Raw genomic sequence first — 26,636 nt, 5'->3', positions numbered from 1 at the left:
CCATCACGAGGTGTTGTAAAATAGCTGAGCTCGCGTGAGAGATGTTATCTTGCCAGGGCTGAGCATCAACGTTTAATCCACTTCATTTCAGCTGTAGGTCTTGGATGTTTATTTAAACAGTTACACATTAAATTTAATATTGAAAACGAAACTGATTTTAAGTAAGGATAACTCTCTGCATTTGTAATGCTCGGTGTATTTAATGTAAAGAGTATACAGTACATTGAGTTACAGCCAGTCTGAATACATTATTATAAACACAGTAAACCTGAAGGCAAAACATTTACTCATTTTTCAGCAGTAAACCCACAAGCAATACAATGTTTACCTAAAGCCAGTTCAAGGCACCTAAAAGCCTTAAGATGGTTATATTCAAGCATGTCAATGTTGGTGGGTGGGCAACGAGGGAGTCTGGGATAAGGGCCTCGGCTGCATTCGATCGGGAGGGGGCTCTGCCCACACATTGGCAGATCAGGGTCTCCTACGAGTCGAGGGTTTCAGGTGGTTATCGGCGAGATTACAGATGCACGTATTAAGTCTGTGCCCCGTGAAGATGAACGCCTCCCCAATGCACAATCGAGCAAGCGTAGCGGGCGTTTGAATTTAATGTAAAGAATTTAATAGATCACCGAACGATACAATGGAATGTGAATTTAAATGGCAACTCAATGCGACGGCATTTCAAGACGATGTTCATTTTGTAGAGAGAGTGGGGCAGTCGGTCACAGGCAGAACATATGGAAGTTTTTGATCCTGGACTTTGAACAGGAGCGGGAAGTCGACAGCACGGTCAGTTGGGGGACGGGAATTCCATACTGTGGAGGTAGTAGAGGATGATGAGTGACCTCCCACTGAGGTTGACTGGGGGCTTTTGCCATCTGTGATGAGGATCTTTTAAAACAGTACCTTAACACTGCACGACCTTTGAGGATGGAACAGCAAAGTGACAACCAACGTGAACCTTGGCTTACCCTGGAGCCCAACTTCATGTATCACATGCCTCAAAACTATAATGTATGCATTAATCAGGTATCTAATGATCCACTAACCCCTGTGATTAGATGGACAGTCAATTTTGGATCTCGATTTCGTAATCAATTCTTCCTCGTCTCATTTACCCCATTTAATTTATATTCGCACTGTTTTCTGCCACGTGTTGTCACATTGATTCCAATAGCACGAAGGTTTGCCGCACGACTTTGACTTGTTAAATGCTCAGCAGTAAAGCTTTCGCATCACGAGCCGGACGTGCCAGTTGCCCTGTTCAGCACGAGAGCCTAACTCGCCCTTGATTGCACGCAGCCAGGCGGGCGACGGAGGAGCCGTGGCGGTCGATGGTTCCAGTGTTTTCCCGCACGCGCCGCCCGGTTAAATGTTGTAGACGGAGCGCACTGTGTCCACGTACACCTGGTCGGGCATGGCCTTCCTCTGGCTGCCCGGCTGCAGGAAGCGCTTGATGTTCGGCTCCTGGCTCAGGCGTCCCTTGAAATCCTGGCACGGGGAGAGGGAGCAACGCCAGGTTAAAGGTATCGCGAGGCTCATGGCTGCTACCGCTGCGTAGGCTTTCACGGTTGTGCTTGTATAGCGCTTTTTGGGTCGTGCCGCATGCTGCTCGGCACAATGATTGACATTCCGCATCACTTGCCGGGAGCTGCTAGCCTTCAAGGGATGGCGACGACGGACAGCCAGTGTTCGTAAGGTACCTGGAGGTGCGGGAAGCCGGAGAGAAGTTTAGGAAATCTCTCCTCCAGCGCGAGCAGCAGCTCCAGCAGCAGAACATCGGCCACGGTGAGGGAGGTGCCCACCAGGAAGCCTCCACCACCACCATCGCCGAGTGCCTGACGATCGCCACACCAGCAATGCAACATCACCGTCACCAACAACCAGGACATCGGCACTTAAGCTTCAATGTTTTTGCTTCTGCCGTTTTGGTGATGCAGGCAACTCTTGCGACTGACACTCATCCCGGTCTCTTGCATTCTCACCTGGTTATACAAATACGCTTGAAGTAACTTGATGCCATCAAGACCAGCGACAGTACAACACCATCAACTCCATGACCAGCATCAGTGCATCATTCCTCCAATAGTAGCATCAGCACAATGTGACCAATCCCCATATATCACACCCTAAAACCGCATCACCGCTAGTAACACCAAGAAAGCTTCCCCGATCAGACACACTGATAAAGCCACAGCATGAACTCAAAGCATCAACAATGACAGGAAGAGATCGGCTCAAATTTTGTCGACGGGAGTCTCCATCGTTCTACGGATGTACGAATAACAACAACAATACTGCATGGATTCACATTTGCTGGTGCAGCCCTGCGAGTGGTTGCTCACGTAACTTCTGGCGGGTGGGCCTCCACGAGAGGGAGCGGCTAGAGAAGTCCTCTGGATTGTACAGGTTGCTTCAAAAAAATGTTAACACTTCATGGTACTATCGTTTTTAATGGGAAAAGAACGGGTAATTCACTGTAACATGATAACAAGTGTAATGGTAATCGCTTCAAAAAGTCTAAGAGTCCCTCCACTTGTTCGCCATCCTTGTCAACACATTTCCTGGAATCTTCTCCAGGTGGTCTCCAAAGCACATTTCTTGTGCTATTGTTTCAAATTCTCCGAAGTGTTAACATTAATTTGAAGCACCCTGTATATCTTTTTTCTCTGCCTTGACCAGACACGCGGCTCTCCGTTCTCTTCTTTAGAACTTTATCCCCCCCCCCCCCCGCCGCGTTCCCAACCTACTACAGTACACGTTGAGCGCTCCTCCTGTGGGAGGCGATTAAGACAGGGCGTGTGTGCGATGCTCATTAGCTAGGTGTCGAGTGGGGGGGATGAACGTTGGCACCGGTGTTGGCATCGCTTGGGGAGGTGTCAACCTGGCACCAGTACAGACCCCCACCTGGGGTTGATCCAGGAATAACGCACTTAACGAGCGCGGGGACACCACGCGCCGCCTCGGTTGCCCTGCTCCCTGTCGCCACCCGTCCAGTCTCTGCCCTACCGCCGGCTGTCCATCGTGCTGCCAAGTCCACCTGGGGCAGAGCTGCGGAACCTGCGGGCTTGCGGGCAGCAAGCCGCACACGATTTCATTTCATGCTACCAAGCGGCCATGCGGGGCGTACCACTGTGACCGTCTTGGCTGCACTTACCGGGGGCTAGAGGGGCACAGAAGTGACTGAGGTGCGTGTTCATGTGCTTCGATGCACAAAAGACAGGCAACGATCCCCCATATAGCCTTCACAGACTGTTTGGGCAAGTGCTGTTGGTTAGCGCCTATGAAAGCTGGAACGGTACACGAGGGGGTGAGTGGCCAGCACCACGCCCGGACGCCTTTGTCTCCCCAGTGGCGATATTTACACACCGCACCAGGTACTCATTTGAGTCTGAGTCGACCTAGGGGAGGCCAAGGACCGCTTCAGATATTCGTCACCGATGTTGGCCGTGAGCAGGAATCGAAACTCGGGTCGCCGGGTTCGCAGCGAAACATAGCACTAACCGCTGCACCGCCGCTCGCCCAGACGCGCACACAGACGCGCACACACCTTCTCGTAGACGGGCAGGTAGCGCTTGGAGGCTTTATCCTCCACCTGTTTCAGCCTCTGCTCGAATTCCTCCGGCTTCAAGAAGGCGAGGGGCAACATGAGTTCCCCCAGGTCTCGCATGCCCTCCACGTACATGTCTACACTGCTCCACAAAGACAAAAAGTCGTCACCCCCCGGGGCAGTCGCCATCAACTGCCGGGCCAAAGACTGCGATAGCGAGCACCTTTGAAGGCAGCGGTGTGAATGAGTGGGCTGTATGGGTGTGTGTTGGGGTTTCGTATGAGTGAGTGAGTGGACTGTATTGGTGTGTGTTGGGTTTAATATGACTGAGTGGGCTGTATGAGGGTGTATTGGGGTTAAAATGAGTGGATTGTATGAGTGCGCATAGGGTTTAATGTCATTGAGTGGGTTACATGAGTGTATGTAGAGGTTAGCATGAAATTAATAGGTTGTATATATATAGGTTAAAATTAACAAGTGGATTGTATGGGTGTGTATAGGGGTTATGTGAATGAGTGTATTGCATGGGTGTGTAGGGGTTATGTGAATGAGTGTATTGTATGGGTGTGTATGGGGGTGTATGGGGGTTAATGTAAACGAGTGGCTGCAGGAAGGAGTGGCCCCAGCAGCCCCCTGCACAAGGCCGTGCTCCTCACTGTGCTCTCTGGCGTGCATCCCTGGGCTGCAGGCCAGCCTTGTCAGCGACGTAGTTGATGATGGCACGAGTTTGCACTAGGTGCATGCCGTCCATCTCCACCATGGGCAGCTGCTCGTACAGCAGAACGCCGTCTACGGACAACGAGACGGCGGAAACGAATCGCCTCCGTTTGGCTACGTACGGTGTGAAAGAAGTTCATCATCCATGCATACAAACGGAAACAGGAGTACATTTGGTGTTTGCACGTTTTTTTGTAACAGGAGGGTGGCAATTCTGCGATGCGGTTTTTATCCAAGTGAGTCACACCTTTTGATCAGGTACCGAGAGATGTGTCTGTTTTGAGTCGAATAGCGTAAATAAAATGTGTGTCGTACACCCTTCTCCTTCCAACACAAGACAATTAAACGTGCCAATGCATTAGCGCTTCAGCAGCACCGGTGTGCTGGTGATGCTGAAGTGTGTTTGTCTGCATGTTTTGCCACAAGTACGTGTGGTGAATTAAGTTACCTAGTTGGTGTTTTAACATCTTAACACCTCCTGTTTTATTGCCAGAAAGGGTAAAACCTCTTCTCCTTTTTCATACTGTAGATGCCGATGTTTACAGCTCCTAAATGTGGTCTCCAGTACAACCCAATTACCCAGAAATCCCTCGCTGAGCCTTAGAATTATCTCTTTGCACTCGGATGATCGACCAATTCCATCCAAGAACGAGTGGCACGTGGCAGTGCGAGATTGCAGCACCTGCAGAAAACCCACGCATGCCTGTGGGTAACATTGAAAACCGGCCAGTTCCTTCCTGAATAACTCGCAGTCCTGCACCCAATGGTCACCCATGCACGTGGGTGGGCTCAACTGCGTTTAGATTCCGGTCATCTCAGAGCCAGCAAAGTGCATTCAGGGCGATTTGGCCAACGAGAGGAGGAGACCTCGCGATGCTGTACATAAGAACAAAAACAATAAAACTGGCCAATCAAAATCATGCACCGACTTGGCAGCCTCACCCAAAAGCAGCGTCGTCTGCCACTGGTGCGTGCTTACACGAGCGTCTCTTCCTTCAGTGCCGTGATGACAGACGTGAATTTGATACTGCAGCAGAGACAGCTGTGGTCGCCTGGTGACGTACAAATCGTGCTCGAAAAGCAAATCCGACTACCCCACCCATGCAAGGAGACCCTGGGAATGCGAGCGTTGAAACCCAACAAGGGCTTTAGGATTTCCTCACACTCCGAATTGACATCAAATCCCTCATCTCCAAACTCCGGATAATCCAAAATGCTGCCCACAGACTCATCACCTACATCCGTAAATATGACGGACATCACCCCACTCCCTCCACTGGCTCCCATCTATTTCAAGATCGCACTGCCTTCAAGATCCTCCTTGGACTCACCCCTGTCTACCTCTCATCTCACTCTCCTCCCCTCCCATCTCACTCTCTTCCTCTCCACGCACCATCCTATCTCTTCCCTCCCATCTCACTCTCCTCTCCTTCCATCTCACTCCCCTCCCCTCTCATCTCACTCTCCTCCCCTCCCATTTCACTCTCCTCCCCTCCACGCACCCTCCTATCTCTCTCCTCTCATCTCACTCTCCTCCCCTCCCATCTCACTCCCCTCCCCTCCCATTTCACTCTCCTCCCCTCCACGCACCCTCCTATCTCTCTCCTCTCATCTCACTCTCCTCCCCTCCCATCTCACTCTCCTCCCCTCCACGCACCCTCCTATCTCTCCTCCCATCTCACTCTCCTCCCCTCCCATCTCACTCCCCTCCCCTCCCATCTCACTCTCCTCCCCTCCCATCTCACTCTTATCCACTCCCATCTCACTCTACTCCCCTCCACGCATCCTACTATCTCTCCCCTCTCATCTCACTCTCCTCCCCTCCCATCTCACTCTCCTCCCCTCTCATCTCACTCTCCTCCCCTCTCATCTCACTCTACTTCCATGCACGCACTCTCATACCTATCCCCTCTCATCTCACTCTACTCCCCTCCATGCACTCTCCTACCTCTCCCCTCTCATCTCACTCTACTCCCCTCCATGCACTCTCCTACCTCTCCCCTCTCATCTCACTCTACTCCCATCCATGCACTCTCCTACCTCTCCCCTCTCATCTCACCCTCTTCCCTTCCACGCACTTTCTGCACACAAGGCGTGCATTGCCTCGGACGCCACCCGGCTATTTCCTCCATTGCCTCTGTTCAAGTCAAGGCTCTGAACCTTCCTTTTCCCGTCTACCTACAATGGTGTCGTTGATAAGAAATAAATATGGCCACTGTTCTATACAATGCCTTGAGATGGTCGCATTCGGACGCTATGTGCATGTAAATTGTATTGCATTGTACAACTGTGGGCCTTGTGCCCTCTCATCCACTGCACCACTGGAAAGTGGCTTGATGCCAGCAGGCCTAAAAGAAAAACGGCACAATGGCATTTGAACCCCGATGTTCTCGGGGCGTACGACATTCTCATGGTGACGTTCAATTCCTGGGGCGTCAGTGGCTCGGAGTCATTTCGCTCAGGCGATATGAAACGGGGACTACTGGGAAATGTTGATGCAGTGCCGTCAACTATTAACTGTGTTTACGAGCATAAAGCCCCCGGTGGCGAGATGTTATCTACCTGGCCTTGTACACAGGAGGTCATGGGTTCAATCCCGACCCTGACGCTCTGTATATTTGGAGTTTGCGTGTTCTCCTCGTGGTTGTGTGGATTTTTCTCCGGGTCCTCCAGTTTTTCCCTCCACATTTAGAAACACGCATTTAGAGTATTTGACGGCTATACATTTCCACATGATAGGCCACTTCGTTGAGCTATAATTTGTGGCCAGGTCGCTTCTGAAAAAGAGCTATAGAGCTCAGTGGGCCTTACCTGTTAAAATAAAAAAAAACGTTTATTAGTTTATAGGGTGACATGGTACCCATAGAATAAAAGAGTAAAACAAGAAATATCCCCCGTTACTTGCAGATGATTCCGTTTATATGAATACGTACAATGAGGGGTGAAGCAGTGGCATAGTTAGAACACTGCGATTAACCAAAGTTGAAATCCTGGCCAAGGTGAACATCGGGAGAGTGATTATCTGGCAAATCGCCCGATGATGCTGGTTGATGTAATGTCGGGTGGTGGAGGGTTACGATACATTGATACTTATGCGATCTAACCAAAAAACCTTTATTATGATTACACTATGTAACACAATTTTTGTTCCTGGGTATTAAGTGTTATTTTTTAATTGCTTATGCCTAAAAAGTAGAGAATATGGCTATTATTCCCCACAAACTTTGCTTTTGTGACCAGGACTTTATGTGAACGAAAGACACAAATGGGTACATTTCAAAATATCACTGTCCTGGTCACAAAAGCAAAGTTTGCGGGGGACTAATAGCCATTTTCTGTACTTTTGAGGCATAGCAATTAGGAAATAGTAACACATACTACCCAGGAACACATTTTTTTGTTTGTTACACAATGTTATCTGAACCGGCTGAGAGGAGACCCCGCCACCACTAGCCTTCACGACCCAGCTCTGACCGGCATCGTGAAGCGCGGTCAAACATCTGACGGCCATGACCGCCAGGGCATGGTCAAGAAGCCTCTGTCGCGCATGGATTACTCGCGCCAAGCGGCCAAGGCACTGCCCTGCAATTTGCTTGCTCGCGTCAATGCAGGCTGATGGGCCCTCCACTAGTGGGCGCTCCAGAGCCCTCAGCGAGCGGCGATTTCTTTGGTCTCTTCTCCCGCGCGCGTGAGGCAGGCGTCTTGGAAGAGGTGGAAGTACCCACACGTTTACCCCCCGCCCCCCCCCACACGTGACCTGCCGATTGACTAACTGTGGCGTTCCCAATTATACTTCTGGGTGGACGGAGGTGGAGGAATTCCAGAATCGGCGACCTCTAGATTGCAAGTTCATTGTGCTATATTACACCTTGGCAGTATTCCATGGGGATGATTTTTTTAAATGTAATTGTTTAGTGAAACACCTCCTATATGTGGCCCAATTAACCACAGCCCCAGTTGATCAGACAAAAACATTTTTATCCGTCGATGGATTCTCAACTTAATAGGATGAAAATGTATCCTATTATCCCACGTACACCCACTTGGATATCAGAAGCTATTTTTTGCGGATGACAAGATTCACTAATAACGCCCTCTCACTCCAATGCGAATAAGAACATTTGTCGCTGAATAATCGTAAGCACCAAATTTCACTCTTTCTTGTTTAGTAAAGCTGGTATACAGGGTATCTTGTGGTAGGGGTAAACTGTGTTTCACCCTCCAAAGTCCTCATTGCATGTCGAAGACAAGCTATCATCACGTTGGATTTATGTTTCGGATTTCGGGATTTTGAGCTCCCGTGAAATGAGTGTAACGAGGAGGGACACTTGGCTGTTGGAATTTAAATAGAGGAATCTGGGTTGCAGGCCGCCCGTGAATCAACAATATTCTCAAGCCAAGTGAGCTCAACAACTTAGCCTTGCTACCAGTGGCTGGACAAAAAAACTCCAGCGTAAAGGTTGAGATTGTCAATTGATTTGGTAAATCCCCCGCTTGATGCCATGCAACAAGCAATTTCATAGCAGAGTTTTTTGGCCACTTTAATATTTATTTTTTTCAAAATCTCTGCCACAGATCATTCTCTGACACTCTGGGCACACTGCTCCACCTCTTTGACGTTGATGCTAATAGCACAATGGGGAAACAATACCAACATTTGTTTTTGTCTTCCCCCCAGTGTTATTCCAACTACAACAAGACAAATAATCCATTGACCGAGCAGCGCAACCCCCCACCCACCCACCCACCGTGTTCAAGAATGGACCCACAGAAGCGGATATCACACAACTACTCCTGAGATGCCTTCAAGTGACCCCTGGTTCACACAGAAGGGAACAGCACTTTTCCACCCGCCCTGCTACAGAGGTGATGTCCGTTGCATGGCGGTCAAACCGTCATTTTTAATGCTCAGAGGATGTAAAAAGCCACATTTTTCTGCAATCCATTAGTGACCAGGCTAAGACCATCAACTTCACTACACTTGAACACCCAGCTTAAACACAGGCGACTGGCTGGATTAGATCCCATGTTCATATATTTTCTTCTATTCCACTTGTATGTAAATCTGTGTATACCCCGGATATTTTAAAGATGGCAATTCTCCTGCTGTGTATCATACTGCTGTCCCTCCCGGCCATATCTAGTGCCACACTCAACTCTACAAACGGCTACTGTTAATTCTACTTTTCTTATTTCTGGGTGGTATTGAGCTTCATCCTGGCCCAAATGAAAAGAACTCGTATAATTCTGTAGATTTTTTTGGCAGGAAAGGTGTTGGTGTTCTACATGTCAACATCAGAGGGCTTGTGATTAAATTAAGTCAACTAAAACTAGAAGTGGCAAATCTTGACCCGGACATTTTTTGCCTAACAGAAACATTTCTCAATCCTGCCGTCAATGACTTGCAGATTACGATTGAAAACTACAACCTTTTTCGGCTTGACCGAGGATCTAAAGGAGGTGGAATTGCCATCTATGTTCGTAAAACTATTGCATATTCACCAGCTCACTCCTTGTTTAAAAAATCTTGCTTTGAAGGTTTGGCTCTTAGAATAACTCTCCCAAATAATCAACAGATATTGGTAGTGTGCTGCTATAGACCGCCTTGTGGGAAGGATGTTGAAGCTGCATCGGCACTGAGAGAGATTTTTGGGGGCCTCCCTAAAGGTGAAATAGTTAGTGGGTGATCTAAATTGGAATTGGCTAAACCCGCCGGCTGTGGCCACAAATTTTACAGATTAATTTAACCTGTTTCAATTAATAAATGTCCCCTCAAGACCCAACCTAAAAAATCCGGGACAGTCAACTCTGCTTGACGTCCTATTGACAAATGCCCCTCACAATTTTGCACTGACTGGTGTTCTGGGCAATAACCTTAGTGATCACTCCTTCATTTTTGGGGTGAGATCATCAGCCAGACCAAAAGCCCCCCCCTAAAATTGTTGAGAAGCACTCTTTGAGGCACTTCAGCACTCAGGCATTTACAAATGATGTGCTTCACTCGGATATTGATAAGGTCTGTGATATCCCCAACCTGACTACGGCTTGGGAGACATTCAGGTACACGTTTCTCCAAATTCTTAACAAACATGCTCCGTTGGTTAGATTTAAAACTAAAGGCAACCGCCCACCATGGTATGATCATTTGATTACATAGCTCATGAAAACTAGGGACAAGGCTTGGGCATGTGCTCAGAAAAGTAATTTGGTAAATGACTGGCTAGAATACAGGATTTTAAGGACTAGATGCGTAAAAAAATACGGCATGCAAAAAATGCCTACTTTTCCTCCACTCTCCTGGAATCACATGGAAATGCCAGTATTTTTTGGAAAACAATCAAATCTATCGAAAAGGCATCCAAAACAGACAATCTGCCCGTTGAGTTTAACCGAAATGGGGAATATTTTTCAGATCCCAAAAAAATAGATGACAATTTTAACCTTAATTTTTCTGAAGCTGGTAATCTTTTTGATAATGTATTGGAAGTCACCCCTGCTCCTGCAAATTCCTACACCCCTGTCCAAACATTAAACGAATTTAGTTTCCAACTAATCCACGAAAGTAATGTTCTGAAACAACCGTCCTACCTCAAAGGGTCCTCCTCTACCGGAGCAGATAGTTTTCCCATCTTTGCTCTACTAACTGTTGGTCACCTAATATACAAACCTATAGCCCATATTTTCAACCTGTCCATCAAAGAAGCATCAGTTCCTCAAGAATGGAAACATTCCTATGTCCATCCACTTCACAAAGGGGGCCCTAAAGATGATCCCAATAATTACCGACCTATCTCAATTTTGTCCCCATTCATGAAAATTTTTGAAAAATTATTGAACTACCAAATTAGCAGTTTCCTGTCCACCAACAATCTACTACATCTAAAACAATCTGGGTTCCGAAAAAAATACAGCACCACATCTGCTGCATTAGACTCTTTGAATCAAATTTACAATAGCCTTGATAATAAGCAGTACTGTGCCTGTCTTTTTCTTGACCTATCCAAAGCGTTTGATACAGTAGACCACAACACCCTGCTTAGTAAACTAAGTTGCCTCGGTTTTTCCAAGAACACAGTACAATGGTTAAAAAAATTACCTCTTTTCTCACACCCAAACTGTACTCACAGATGGTTGGAGGTCAAACAGTGTTAAGATAACAAAAGGGGTTCCACAGGGTTCCATCCTCGGCCCCCTCTTGTTCTCTCTTTATGTCAATGACTTGGGCACTGACCTGGATCATTCCAGGGTAAATCTTTTTGCAGATGACACGATACTGATTACTGCTGGCCGCTCTCCGGATGACGTGATTGCAAAGCTCCAGGGTGATTTCAACAAACTACAACATCAGCTAGTTTCTCTTAAACTAGTCCTGAATACCTCCAAAACCAAGGTGCTTTGCTTCTCACCGGGACTAAAGCAGGAAGTTATTTTTCCCCAATTACATTCCTTGAATAATTGTCAAATAGAGCAAGTCAAGATCTATAAGTATCTTGGGGTCATCCTGGATTCAAAACTTAATTTTGAAGATCACATTGATTATATTGGTAAAAAGACAAAAATAAAAATTGGTTTTCTGTATCGACACAAGTACTGCTTCCCCCCAATGTTCCGTTTGGAATTGATAAAAGCTACCATACTGCCTCTACTTGACTACTGTGACATCGTGTATAAATCAGCCCCAAGTACTGTACTGAAGAAGCTTGATTCCATCTATCACTCGGCCTTAAAATTTGCATTGAACTGCCCATATAGGGCCTCACCACTCTGTTAGACTGATGGCCTTAATCTTAGTTGTCTTGTGGTTGTTGTTGTTGTTATTTGACTTGCATCCCACTGGGATTTTTGCACACAGCGTTGGTGTACGGTGCTATTTCAGGAATATTTTGATGTTTTTTTCCTAGATTTTCTGTTTTCACAGTCACATAAACACTTTAAGATGTTTTCTTGTTCATGTTTTTATTTGTTGCGGTTGCACCCGATTCAAGAGCCGAATGGCTCACAGGGCTATACCAAATAAATGAACTATGAACTAAATGAACTATGAACCCGCTCAGTTGCTGAAACCTCTGAGCTGCCCGGCCAACTCGCAGACAAACATGTTTATTATCCTGCAGAGAGATAAACGGGCAAACCTGCCTGGATTAGAATCCAAGTGTCAGCCCAGAGCTCTGACCTCAGAATCACTCGTCCTTCTCAAAACAAAGCCGAATTTTTTAAACCCCGTTGCCCAACAACTCAAACACTGCCAACATGCGGGGGGCAGCCACGCAATAAAATAAATATTTATTTTTTAAAATCTTTATTTCCGTTTATTTTCCCCGACTTCATTCGAGTTGTGCTATCGGGATCATATCACAAGACGTGATTAGAGTCCATTCACATCTCTCTCAGAGTTGTACCCTCAGGGAGCAGGATTTCGCATCAATTATCATGCAAATAGGCTCTCAGCATTTCTCCGGACGAACCTATCGGTCTCTTGCTCAGAATGCCTCACCATCTTCCGTGTCTCCCCGTGTGTCTCTTCGTCTCCGTCACTGCACGCGACTGTCTGCGGGTGTGAGTTTCCCTGTGTCTCTGCCGCTCCCTGTACATCTCTGCTCGTCTCACTTGCTCTGCCTGTCCCTCACTGCCGCCTGCCTATGCTACTGCTGCCTTCTCCCCGTCTGTCCCACTCTCGCCGTTTCTGTCCTAGCGCTCTCTCTCAAATCTCCTTCCGTCTCTCTTCCTTCAAGTGACCTTTAAAAAAATGTCTTGTGAGACAAATACATGGAAGTTATTTTTAGCTTGGCAATAATGAAACGGTGTTGTTGGTTTGGCATTTAATGTTTTTACAGAGAATATATATCTATAAACATAACTTTACAATGACTATTTGGTTTCTGTTGTTTGAAATATAAAATTCTTCCTGAGAAACGAGCAATTATAATTTGTCAACAGCATTTGTAAATAAAATCGTAATGTGTGAAGGTCAGAAATATATAAATGGTTCTAACCTTTGAGCAGTTTCTGATATTCATCTTTCGTCTTCAGAAACTCCTCTTCAAACTGTTTCGAGGGACAAAAGAAAGAAAGAGAGGGAGCGAGCGAGCGAGATATTTAAAAACAAAAGCGACGTAATACAAAGTTAAATAAAGAATGTCGCAATCATCTCGTGCCATCAGTACGGGTAGGATTCCGCCACCTGCCACGTTGTGTAACACAACAACCACCGCAGGAGAGCCACTCTCGTCAGCACACAGCTGACTATGCAACGCGCGGTGCCATCACAGAGCTGAAGGGGAGGACGAGCAGAGAGCATGGCGACTCCGGGGTACCGATCCATGACCGGGGTATGGCCAACGCCCTTACCTGTGCAATGCAAGACAAAGATCTGCCGTGTCGCGCACACGGGATGTTGGGCAAAGTGCTGTAAAGAGAGCACCTGTGAAGGGCAGCACGGTGTTTTGAGGAGGTGGTGTGGCCAGTCCCATACCCAACCGCCTTTGTCTCCCCGGTGCCAATGTTTACACGTAGCACCAAGTACTCATTTAAGGTGGCTCAGTTAACCTACGGACGCCCAGGACTGGTTCCGATATTCCCCACTGATGTTAGCCAGTGAATCAAACTCAGACATCTGGGTTCATAGCGCAGTGCCGCCAACCATTACACACGCACACGGGTTTGCACTCGGCTCACTCATTCCACACGCGTATGCGACTGGAATAATGATGCCAGGCTTCTGCATTGACCGGGCGTGAACAGGGTCGACGATCCCTAATGGACTATGTCCGTAAAACCAGTCAAAGGAATTCCAATGACAAAGGCAGCAGAACGTGCTTTGGCGCGCAAGAAATGTGGCATCAAACTTAACCCGAACTAACATACATTTGGCATCATTATTGGAACACCACTTTGCTTGTGATAACAAACCGAGAGGAAGTTTAAACAATTACGAAGTGCCAGATTTTAGGAGACATGTAGTCTTCACGAAAAGCGTATTATGCCCGGCTACATTGCGAGCCGTAACTTTGTCACTTTGTCACTGGACCTACTGCCTCACTGAGAAATACTCTCACAAACTGGCGCTGTTTATCTGCACTCCAGGAACAGCGCATCAACTCTGTATGTATGTTGAACTTCTTTCGCATCGTACGTAGCCAACCATGATAATCAGAGGTGCTGGGGAAGGACAACAAACTCTGCAACTGCCCATTTCTCAATTACAACATCGGAATTATATGTTCTCTGTCTTGTTCGATTTACACGTGCAATGGGACCATTAGATTGCACAAACAATTTGCAGCCTGTTCTGCATAGAATGGACCTCACATTCTGCTGACAGGGCTCAGAAAGTTTAAATTGGCCGAAGATTTGCCGGCTTAAAAAAAATGCTGGCCCATAAGCTGACAGGCTACAATGTTATTTTATTTATTATGTAGCAAAACGGACCAATTTACATGTCCATCCCTTTTGTCGATCCACTACTAGATGAGGACAGCGGCACACACAATCTGGTGGAGTGGCCAACACCTGCATCCTCCCCCTGCAGATGTTCACACGATGCAACAGGCCCTCCTTTGAAGCTGAATCGAGCTAGGGGAGGCCTACGACAGCTTAAGTACAACTTGCTACGCTTACCGTCCATAGTCAATGGTCAAGACTCGGCCTTCAGGATTGTCGTGCGGTGCGTACGAACAACGCTGTGTATAGATTTGCGGATGTACTTGCTGTGTATGACACTTCCATGGCTTTTGTGACCACAGGTTAACAGTGGGCAAAGTGGCACTGCAGCCCGATGTATGCAACATAACATCAACACACACAAAATATGCAATGGGGAACGGATTATGATTGTTTGGATGCTGCATACAGTGCGCACTTTGGATACCGTTCCCCCAGGGCATTGATCTCTGTTGACAGAAAGAGGGGGGACGCAGCCATGGACACCCGCGTGGCAGAGTGAGAAAGTGACCACGGGAGCAAACGGCAGCGCAAGCGGTGCCCTTCGAGTCGCTTCGCCGCCGCCGCCGCCGCCGTCGCCGTCACCGGCACAAGGACGAGGCGGCGCAGCTTCACGCGTTGAGGCGAAACGTTTCGACGATTTCCCCGGTCGGCGGCAATACAACGGGAAGACATTTTCGACGTACGAAGAAGCGGCGTTATTCACTGCGAGGCCCGCGGGTCACTGGCGGCCCCTGGTGGCCTTTAGTGCGGCCCCTGACGTGAGGCCCCCAACAATACACAACACGTGACAACACCCCCCCCATCACCAACATCGTGCTGCTGTCAAACCCCCCGATGGTTTCACACATGTGGCGGCCCTCACAACTGATGATGTCTTATCGGCGAAAGTGCCCTCCCCCCCCCACTCCCCCTCTGAAAATCAGTGAAGAACACTGGCATGGAGTGTGTCCAAACAACGGCAGGCATCAAGACGGCGTACAGAAGGTTCGTGCGTGGACATCGCCTTGGAAAAGGGAGACACTTGCGCACTGACGAACACATTGGCCGGTGTTCGCAAAAAATGTTTCTGACGGGCGGGGGGAACAACATTCTCCAACGTGCGAATCACTCCGGCAGGCTCAATTGTTTTTATTTAAAAAAATGCACATTTACGATTCACGCGTTAGCATCTTTTTTTTGTTGTTGTTGCCAAAAAGGGATAAATGTCGCCAATGTGGGAAATCTGCCAAGGTGATGTGGCACGGCTCCCCTTCAATGAGATATGAATGAGGTGACTGGGTTTGACCGAGCGCTGTGGATTTAACGGGTGTGGCAAAGAGGCACTCCGAAAAAAATCGCCACCGTCTGCTACAATTTGTCTTTTTTTAACCGCCCTGTTTTACACAATTACAAAAAATCCTAACCCACTGTGACCATACCCTCATTGCACAATGCAGGAATTTAACCAATTGCCTTGCGGTTTTGTGTTGGGGGGGGTATTACCAAACATTTTTTGTTATAGGGGTTTTAAAGCTGCGTCTGGTTTCCCGTAGGGGCAAGAAGAGCAGGAAGAGCAGGCGCATGCTTGAGCGCACCCAACCTCACCGTCCTGATTTATCTCAAAGAGCATCTGAATAACACTGCAGGCAAAACATCACAATAAAGACGCCCCGTGTAGCCTTAACAGATTGTAAGGAGTAAGTGCTGTTCGTGAGCGCCCATTAAGGCCGGCACGGTACACGAGGGGGCGGGTTGCCAGCACCACGCCCGGCCGCCTTTGTCTCCCCAGTGGTGAAGTTTTTACACATCGCACCAGGTACTCATTTGAAGCTGAGTCGATCTAGGGGAGGCCCAGGACCGGTTCAGATAATCGTTACCGGTGTTGGTCATGAGTGGGAATTGAACTCGGGTCACCAGGTTGGCAGCGCGCTGAGCACTACACCACAGCTCCCCACATCACACATACACACACCCATCACCACCACAACACGAGCCTTAGTAAACCACACTAATGATAATACTGTAATAATGATGCCATTTTTGGGGGGATTAATTAGCGCTATCTTATTGAGTGAGAATACATTTTAAGACTTTCATGGAGGGCCCTGCATTGTGAAATCCCATGGAGGAGGTAATCAAAATAACTGGAGAAACACCCCCCCCCCCCCAAGCATTGCAGGAAACAATGCCCGCATGATAAGATTAAAAGACCCACTGCTGTACCGCCATCTCCCGTCAACCTCGCAGCAACAAATGAACAACATTTTTTTTATTCCCAGGCGGTTTCCCATCCGGTTTCCCATCCGAGCGCTAAACCAGACTCAAACACGCTTTGCTTCCAAGATACGACAAGATCGGGCACATTCAGGGTAATTCGGTCGTAAATCTAAACCAGTCGTTGTGCGTGGGGTGTGACAGCGTCCAAATTTCTTAGCCGTGGTGTTTTGTTTCATAAATGTAGGAGGGCATCTGCGAGTTGGTGAGGAGGGCAGTCCAAATTGGCCATCTTTGAGAGTTTTGAATGATAATTTCATATCACCGGCTCAGTCTCATTCCTGCTTGGAATTAGACTGAGTGACAGGAAGACTTGTGCTTGGATTGGAGAACAAACGCAAGTTAGACACAACATAATGGGTATTAAGTAACCCTGTCCGATTCTGATGACTTACATGTACGACAAGTTCGTACATTTACGTAATTACTTGTTCTTCCGGAACGGAATCAGAAAACTAAAATAAAACAACTTTATCGGTACGTCTCCATGTCGGAAGATGTAACCGAGGCTCCCATAAGGCCATGCGGGAGAGCGTGTGGCACAGCTTGGCACAAGCTGTCAGAGGCTGGTCGTGTCTCTATAGTTCTCTCCCGTGAGTACAGCGTCTTCACTCTAAACAAAATTAACGTTGAACCGCTTGCGCGTTCCAAGATTCAGCGGTGAACGGGACCCACCCTGCAGCTTGCAGACGCCTCGGAACGGGAAAGGGTTCAAGTGGATTGTGCGGGACGCGTCGCGGCTAGAAGGGAAGGCAGCCAACGGTCGAGACTGGCGAAGGAGTGGCAGCCGGATAAGCGAACACACCCAGGGGAACGTCCACCGCAGAGACCGCACGACAGAATCGGTGCGCGGCAGCGGGATGCATCGCTGCATCGCAAAGACCCTTGGTTGATGGGCGACGGCTGGGGGAAGCGTCCGGGCCGGCAGTGGATAGATCGTGGCCGATGGTGACGATGACGACGAGCCATCGGGAGGGGACAGCCGAGAGTTTTTACTCGGCGCGCAGCGTTTACGCAAATACGCATCCGGCGGTGGCAGCTGCAGCGATTCTCTTGTTCGAGGGGACTGGCTGCAGGAACCCTCTGGGGCAGTGGTTCTTAACCTGGCGTGCACGCACCACCTGGGGGTTACGGGATGCCGTTTCTGGATGTGCGAGACATGGCCAGATTTTTGCTGGAAGGTAAATAATCGAAACACAAATTAAGCAGGGGTACGTAAGTACGACCACTTTGTTTCAAACCCAGTAAAGGGTTAAGGACCACTGCTCTAGGGGGAACGTGAGAATTATCGCCAATTATCTTCCCTTTGTCTCTGCTAAATCTGCTGCGAGCACAGTGAGGTGCGACGGCACAGGGCTTCGACACCTCCTCCCCCCCCACCCCCCCCCCCCAGGAATTCCTCCTCACGGTGAACGCGATTTGAAGCCACCGCGAGCATCTTTCAGTTTTCACTACGGTACGCGTGTTGATGGCGGCTTGGGGAGAACCTCATCTAGCAGCGGATTGGCCATGGCTGACGATGATGTATTTGCTATAGGAATGGGGCAGTTGCGCGGTGGTTAGCACACCGTGCTGTGTAGGGGTGCTTAGGGCACTGCACTGTGAACCCAGTGACCCGGGTTAGATTTTTGGCCACGGATAACATCAGTGGCGAGTGACATCTGAACCAGGCTTGGGCTCCCCTCCCTTCATCATCGTAGACTGACCAGCTCGATGTAGTATGGACAATCAACGCCCCCATGACTGAGATGTCATGGGGAGGGTCTTCATCGAACTGCGATGTGCTGTCGAGCTCTAAATGGAGGCAATGGACATCCCCGCATGACAGCACGGCGAGTGTCCGTGTGGTGACGCAGTTGATGGCATTGATGAGTAGCATTGACGGAGTAAACGTCTCTATAAAATGCGTGCATTCTTTGGGGCAATGGAAAGGTAATTTTAATATAAGAGGCCTATGCGACTTACACTATTAAATTGTTAAACGTTAATGTAACTCAATAGCAATTATGTTTATATACATATACACAGTAGATGTTACGACCATTAAAACCCGGTTTGCGCGAGTTCGAATCTCAAATGAGGGTCAATCATCTCTGCTGGATAAATATAATGAGAACTTCAGTGGGAAGTAAACATCGGATGCTCCCTGGACAGATTGGTTATTGCCACGATAATTTAGAATTCCCACCACTTGCTTCAGGACCACCAAATGCTGATGGCCAATTCACTCCGAATAAGCTCAATCTCGTTAGATTTTCGAAGCTGAACAGGGTTGGGCCTGGTTGGTGCTTGGATGGGAGGCTCCCTTTGAATACCGGTGGTGAAACGTTATTTTCCTCGCCTGGTATGAAGGAGCTTGTGGGTTTGATCCCGACCCTGACGCCTGCTGTATGTCTGGAGTCTGCATGTTTTTCTCCCCGCGGTCGCGTGGATTTTTCTCCGGGTCCTCCGGTTTTTCCCCTCCACATTTAGAAACAAGCTGCGTTAACAGTTTTTGGCTGCTATAAATTTCCACATGATAAGCAACTTTATTGAACTATCATTTAAGGCCAGGTTGCTTCTGTGGCCCTTACATGGTACAATTTTATAAAAATAGTAAAAGAATATAGTTTTTAAGTTATATTTTCTGGGTATTTCGGTAAAGCCATGTAGATAGAAACAGTAATAAAAGTAATAATATCACGACGTTTCGATCACAACACAAGCAGTCGTCGTCTTTTCTCACCTGATTACGATTGCTTGTGTTGTGATCGAAACGTCGTGATATTTCTATTATTTGTATTATTGTTTCTATCTACGTGGTTTTGCCGAAAGACCCAAAGTATATGAATTCCTGCAGTCACAAAAGCTTTAAGTCAAGCTTTTTAATAGTTGTTGGGCTGATAAACACCTCGGAGATGGTAGCACTGCAATAGATGCTTGACCAAACCGATCGTAGCTATCAGTATTGACAGATCATATAGTTTGTGGGTTATCTCCGGATACTCCAGTTCGATCCCATATGCCACTCGTAGCCATTCGTCGCAATGCAGGACTCTCCCGAGAATAGATTTGAGTCTCAGCGAGGTTTTTCCTGAATAAACAAAGGACATTACTTTGAATACCATTGACATGGGAAACTTAATTGAGTAGGCAAACACTTTGGCCTCGGACGCTGACCCACCTCGATGCCAGCGGCAGCCAGCACCCATCGAATGGACTCCATGCGTCCACGTCCATTAAAGTAAACGAGCTTTGCCTTCGAACTCATGGTGGCTCCCCGACACTCTTGTCTCTGCACCAGCCTGGCTCTCGCGATTTCTCCTTGCCGCTCTGTCTCCGATGCTGCTGCTGCCGCCGCCGCCGTTCCGCTCTTCCTCCTCTCTTTCGCTCTCCCTCACTCTTTATCTCGTGTCCTCCCAGCTCCTCTAGATTCTCTTTCAGCTCCTGCACACGCCGCAGACAAAACAGATCCCCGCTGTTGGACAAGAAAAGTTAAATCCTCTCTGGCTGCGGCCTATTGAGAGCCCGCGGTCACTTACATGTGCCGTACGTATTATTGACCAGCGCGGTTAAACACATTCCTGCGGAGGGAGCTGGTAGGAATGTTGGGTTGCTCGGTCAATGGCCAGGGCCAACGGCGGCACCACGTGGTGTATTCCGCAAATATGCCCGACTGTGAGGGCGAGCACAAGCCGGCGTGAGTATGTTAAACGTTGAGTTTTATAAGGGCACCACGGGGTGACCAGCCCCTCCCCACCCAGCCCCACCCCTCCCACCCCCACCCAGCCCCACCCTCCCCTCCTCACCCTCCCCACCCAGCCCCTCCCCACCCTCCCCTCTTCACCCAGCCCCACCCCTCCCATTTTTGGATGCATGACGGACGGACGGACGGACGGACACAATAATCCCCTGTGGGCTGGTGTAACCAGGAGGTTCCTACCAGTAATATGGTCAACTAACCCTCGCGATCCGCACCAGTCCGGGGATTCCGTCACCCAGCAGTGGATTGGCAAAATGGCTGTTTCGTGTGCTACAGGAAAAAATGGGAGGAGTGGCATTACTGATTGGAACATTGAGTAACAAACTCGGTGGTCTTAAATAAAGTACTGGCCATGGCTGATAACTGTGGCGAGTGATATCTGAACCAGTCCTGCGGCCCCAACCCCCCCTTTACGAACCCACCACTGGTGAAGTGTGGTCATAATCCGCGTGACGAACACGGCACGGAGAAGCTGACAGTGGAATGACAACGAGCTGTTCACAATAATAATATCCAAACAAAAATTTACGAATTTTGTTGGTAGTGGTGCACGAGTGCATATCAAATAAACTTCCCGTTAACCTACCACATGTACAGTATGTATGTATACAATACAGCAATGTTTATGATGCACCTGGTAATGATTTTACATGTAAAATTTAACATGCAAAATAATGAGAATAATTTACACCACTGTCAATCTACGTGCTATGAAGAAGGGCCATCGCCCAGGCTCCAACTGGTCAGGCGTTCAAATGCACCGCTTGCCACAACGTGTGCAGGTCAAGGATCGGCCTGCACAGCCACCAGTGCTCCTGCCGCCAACTACATGGACCTCACATTCCTCCCCGATCTTCGTAAGCGAAGAACCTTTGAAGGCCACAGTGTTATTGACAAGCGTGTTCAGTTTTTGTTGCTGTTTGTGCTTACGTACCACTGCCAACGCAGCAGCAGCAGCACGACCAAACAATTTGTTAAAATAAATATATATACAATCCGCTCCTAGATTTGCCCATACTCCAGTGCAGATTGAATATTGGAGAAGAGGGAGCCCTCCAACGGATTCATGTATCACTCGCCCACGGCTGGGTATCAGACTCGGGGTTGTTGGGTCCATAGTGCTGTGCGCAAACCACTGTCCCCACTTCTCTACCCCTGTTTGCGGGCCCGTTTAGTCTATTAAAGGAAACGGTGCGTGCTGTGGCAAAGCGCTCGACTCACAACCAGCATTTCGCAGCTTCAATTCCCATTCGGTTTCACTCAGCCCACCATCGTCGTCATAATCTCTCATGGGCCAAGGCAATTAACGAACCACTTTGGAAAGTCCATAGGGGTCGACTTTTGGCGAGGCTGGCCACTACCACCATGGCAATGCGGATTTTCCACCACTGGCTCAGGGCTATAAATGGACATGGGCACCGCCCAAGACTCGACCGATCGTGGCAGCATTTCCCTGTGTTTTACACGCAGGATAGCACCCCTACAATACATTTATTATGGAATTATTACACAAGTGACATCGCATAGCATCGATAACATGCTGCAAATTATGACATCGTATTGCAACCATTTAACGTAACGATGATATTAGCCGGTGGCAAATGCAGCTGTGCGTCATGTTTGACAATGCCCTGACACCCAAGTGCTTCAATCCATCGTCGGCGATCGACATCCCCTAAGCGCTGGCGACTTTAATGGCTCAAGCGAACAACGAGGAAACAAAAGAAGAAAAAACAAGCGGAGGAAATTCGAATCGGAGGTGGTGGGGTGGCTTCGTGTGCAATGAACCGTGAGTCTGAACGACAGACTCACGGTGCATCGAGCTCAATTTCTTCACCTAAAACAATCAAACAATGGGGGCCCAGGGTGACCGGCGCTTGAATTCTCACAACCGCGCACGGGACGGCGATGGCACTCGTGAGAACATAAACCGGAGGTGGGGCGGGGGGAGGAGGTTGTTTACGTTCACCAAAGCGACGCATGTGACCATTGGTATTTAGGAATCGAACGACAACCTCGTGGAACTGAAGCAGAAAACAGCGTCTGCTATGCTGCACAACACAGCGCTTGATGTTTACGTGCACGCGGGACGGACCCTTTTGTCAATCCACCGCTGGATGAGGGCCTCCCAGCGAACCTTGCAGGCCGGGGAACATTTTGACCATACTTCACCGCGCTGCTCAGAGGGGGTCGATGCGGAGTACAGTACAACAATGTGTTTTGGTGTACTGCCTTCCGCTGCCCTGAACGCATATTACACCCCTCTTTTGCACATGACGAGCCAGAGGCAATCCTGCATGCAAGACATTCGATTTAATGCCCATGGAGTCTCTTGATATATGCTGGAGAAGCAATGGAAATGCATCGATACTTAAGCTCACGATGCATGCGTACAATGTGTAATTGATTATTTGCAATCAGCAGACGTTATAGGTGAACGGTTCCCGTCACCTCCTGTAGCCACTAGTAGGCACTCCCCATTGTCTGCAATACAAAAATAATAATTCCAGAACAGAATTGAGAACATCAAAATGCACCAGATTTCACAGAGCCACGACCGGGTTTAACCATCACACGCCTCATGTGTACGAATCAAACTGTACTGCTTGATTATGAGACAGCCGTTACACAGTATTCTGTACCTTGCCCTCAGAACCTGGTGCCACATTTTCTTGCCCTTTCTCTGCACTGAGCCTCGCACGGATATTTTACGTTTCATCCGCGAGACGCCGATTAGCACGGTTGGCAACGTACGGAGCGAAATACGTTCAACTTACTTTCGTATATTAACAATTATGCCATTTATTTATTACGCAGGAAAGTCTCACCGAGTCTCAAAACTATTTTTTAGCAGTGTCCCGGCATTGGGAAGTTTTTGCCAATTCCCATCAGTGCACTGGTGGTGACCACCCTATGCTCTGTGGCTACGCAGGGACCACCAATTCAAATTGTCCCTCAAACGACATGAATCCCTCATTGAAAGCACATAAGCCGCACTGGAGGGGAATACTTTTGAGCTGTGTATTGTGTTACCCCCGCGCTCTCAGCCACTTCACTGCCTCTTGCAGGCACAGAAGTGACTGGGGTGTGTGTCTGTTCATGTGTAGGGAGTGGTGGCGGTGGTGTAGCGATTAGCGCACTGCGCTATAAACCCGGCGACCCGGGTTTGATTCCCGCTCACGGCCAACACCAGCGATGATTATCCAAACCGGTTCTGGGCCTCCTCTAGGTCGACTCAGCCTCAAATGACTATCTGGTGCGATGTGTAAACTTCGCCACTGGGGAGACAATGGCGGTCGGGCGTGGTGCTGGCCACCCACCCCCCTGTGTGCCGTTCCGGCCTTCATAGGTGCTCGCTAATAGCACTTGCCCTAGTCTGTTGAGGCTACACGGGGGATCTTTGCCTTTGGAGTGGTGGCGCAGCGGTTTGTGTGCTACACTATGAACCCGGCGACAAACCGGTTCTGGGACTCCCCTAGGTCGACTCAGCCTCAAATGAGTATCTGATGCGATGTGTAATAAGAAAATCGCCACTGGGAAGACAAAGGCGGTTGGGCGTAGTGCTGGCCACCCATGCCTTCGTGTACCGTGCCGGCCTTCATAGTTGCTCTCTAACAGCACTTGCCCCAACAGTCTGTTAAGGCTACAGGGGGATGGGGGGGGTCTTTGTCTTTGTCCCGTGAAAGGTATTCAAATGTCCAATTCAGTCCTCAGTACGAACCCAGTATAAACATGGAACGTTTGGCCATTGTTGATCCAAAGGTTCCAACCACGGCCCAACTTTGCATTTTTACGGGGGGGGGGGGGGGGTCTCCGAGCCATCTTCTACGAACGCTTTGCGTGCGAGAGGAAAATGGGGCACCCTGAGAAAACCCACCACTCATTCGAGGGAATAACACTCAAGAGTCAAAACATGGGTTCACAAGCCACTTTGCTTTACCGCCATCTCCTGGCCATCATCACAGCCGCGCTGGCTGTGGGAGTCCCACAAATGTGATTCACCAACACTTGCCTCCGACTCGTTGGGTGACAGGCATCTTATGCGTGTTGAACTTCTTTCGCAGCGTACATAGGCAACGTGTTGATGATGCTGATACATGGAATTCTAAGCATTAAATCCGCATGGACAGCACAAACACACAATAGTCCAATATTACAATGCTACGTACGTGTGTGCAGTTCACTGGTTTACGTAGAATTCAACAGATGCTATAACAATATGACAGCACACAGTTGCTGTGGGGTCGTGATTACTGGTGCGAGAGAGACTATTTAAATCCATCCGGAGGAAATTGCGGTCGCGTTGTGTCTGCAAATCTGCAAGTGACCTCCATTCAAAGGCTCTCTCGCAACGTTCAATGGGGGCAATCACAATGCTCAAGTCGTACAGTTTTTCCATTTGAAAGACATTCACGTAGAAAAAAAAACACTTTTTCGGTGGAGGGAGGGTAATGGATTCTACTTGGAATATTTTGGCCAATTTTTCCTTTTTGAGTTTGTGATGTTGTTGTTGTACATGTGGGAGAATACCCACAAAGACCTGGTCAGACGACATTTACAAAAAAAAAACACTCACTCAAGACTTTTTGCACAACATTGTTAGCCTTCTATACAAACCCCAAAGTCGAGAAACACAATTGTGTACAACTGCAGGGGGATTTAAACAAAAAAAAATCCCCAGCAATGCACACTGCGGACAAGACACTTGCAACGAAGGTTTAGAATTTGCACGTGAAAACAACAAACACCATTGAATGATGTCACCCTGACCTTCGGGCAGCCGAGTCGGAGATCTGACGATCCGCTTCTGTGACCTGTGATGGTCGTGTCCCAGTCCTCTACACACACGCACCTGTGTGACCTGAGAAATGGCTCCTCCTGTGTGCGGCGAGCTACTTTTTTTAAAACCAGCACTACCGCCTCCCCTCTCCCCCCCACCTCGAACTCATCCACCCACTGGCTCAGTCGGGGCCAATGGGAGGCGGTGGTGAGCGTTCCTGCCCTCGTCTGTGATGCAAGAGACGTGGTGGGGGGTAGGGGGGGTAGGAGGGGGGGGGATGTGGGAGGCGCCCGGAGGGGGTTAGGGTGTCTCTCGGGGGTTCGGTGCGGGGAAAGGGCCTGACAGTGAAGCCCCCGAAGGCAAATCCATCAATATCATTTTGTTTCAACAGGTGCGGCCAATTGAGATTCGTGACATTTTATGATCAAAGTAATCTTTGCAGTGAGTTAATCTTAAAAGTTGGATATTTTTGGCTTGCGCAATGGCATTCACGGGCCAACTATTCGAATTCACCATTTTATTTTGCCAGGTAAAGCCCACTGAGCTGACAGCTATTTTTCAGAGGTGACCTGGTCACATAATGGCTCATCACAGTGGCTTATATCATCACGTGGGAATTTATAGAAGTAAAAAAAAATCTAAAAGCATTTTTTTTTTATCTAGAGGGCAAACCCGGAGAAGCCGGAAAAAAATCCACGCCTACCATGGGGAAAGAGAACATGCGACCTCCATATATACAGGTGCCAGGGTCAGGATCGAACCCATGGACCTCCTGTATACCAGGCAAGGCAGTTAACATTTCGCTACCACGGTGCCCCAATGGCATTGCAATGAAGCACATTGCAGACATAAGAAGCTTTGAAATAAGATACCGTACAGTATTGTGTCGAACAAATGATCGTGGGCATCTTGCGCCCTACCAGGCGAGAGCAGTAACATCTTAAAACACGCGCTTTACACGAGGCAACGCACCGTCTTCCACACAGCCCTCGCAGAACATTTCCCAGTGACGTAACAGGAACCGAAGCCGTGATGTTAACTATCTCGGAGGCAAGCATACCGATTGATCAGCTCTCTTGCATTGTTAAAGGGGACATATAAGTCACGCGGCACCACGAGTCGCCATCCCGATAGTGACCAGTCAGTGGACA

General features: G+C 48.5%; 1 protein-coding gene across 2 annotated transcripts; it reads right to left on the bottom strand.

Moving 5' to 3' along the window:
- Positions 1-180: 180 nt before the first annotated feature.
- Positions 181-25,689, bottom strand: LOC116941688 (glutathione S-transferase A4-like). 2 transcript variants are annotated; one of them, XM_032953010.2, is made up of 7 exons: positions 25,476-25,689; positions 20,127-20,389; positions 13,261-13,312; positions 4,207-4,339; positions 3,551-3,692; positions 1,704-1,838; positions 181-1,491 (listed from the first exon to the last, which is right to left on the bottom strand). In XM_032953010.2, exons 2-7 carry the CDS (start codon positions 20,211-20,213, stop codon positions 1,369-1,371), a joined length of 672 nt encoding a protein of 223 aa, XP_032808901.1. In that variant the 5' UTR covers positions 20,214-20,389; positions 25,476-25,689; the 3' UTR covers positions 181-1,368. The 2 variants fall into 2 exon arrangements, with proteins under 2 accessions (XP_032808901.1, XP_075922626.1); XM_076066511.1 differs by lacking the exon at positions 25,476-25,689 and adding an exon at positions 20,906-21,097.
- Between the last annotated feature and the right edge of the window lie 947 nt (positions 25,690-26,636).

This window comes from Petromyzon marinus, chromosome 12 (assembly GCF_048934315.1).
Source record: "Petromyzon marinus isolate PM22_M1 ecotype Great Lakes invasive population chromosome 12, UKy_Petmar_22M1.pri1.0, whole genome shotgun sequence".
In the NCBI taxonomy this organism is placed as follows: domain Eukaryota; kingdom Metazoa; phylum Chordata; class Hyperoartia; order Petromyzontiformes; family Petromyzontidae; genus Petromyzon; species Petromyzon marinus.
The sequence above is the reverse complement of the archived record's forward strand: the minus strand, read 5'-3'. Positions and strand labels throughout refer to the sequence as shown.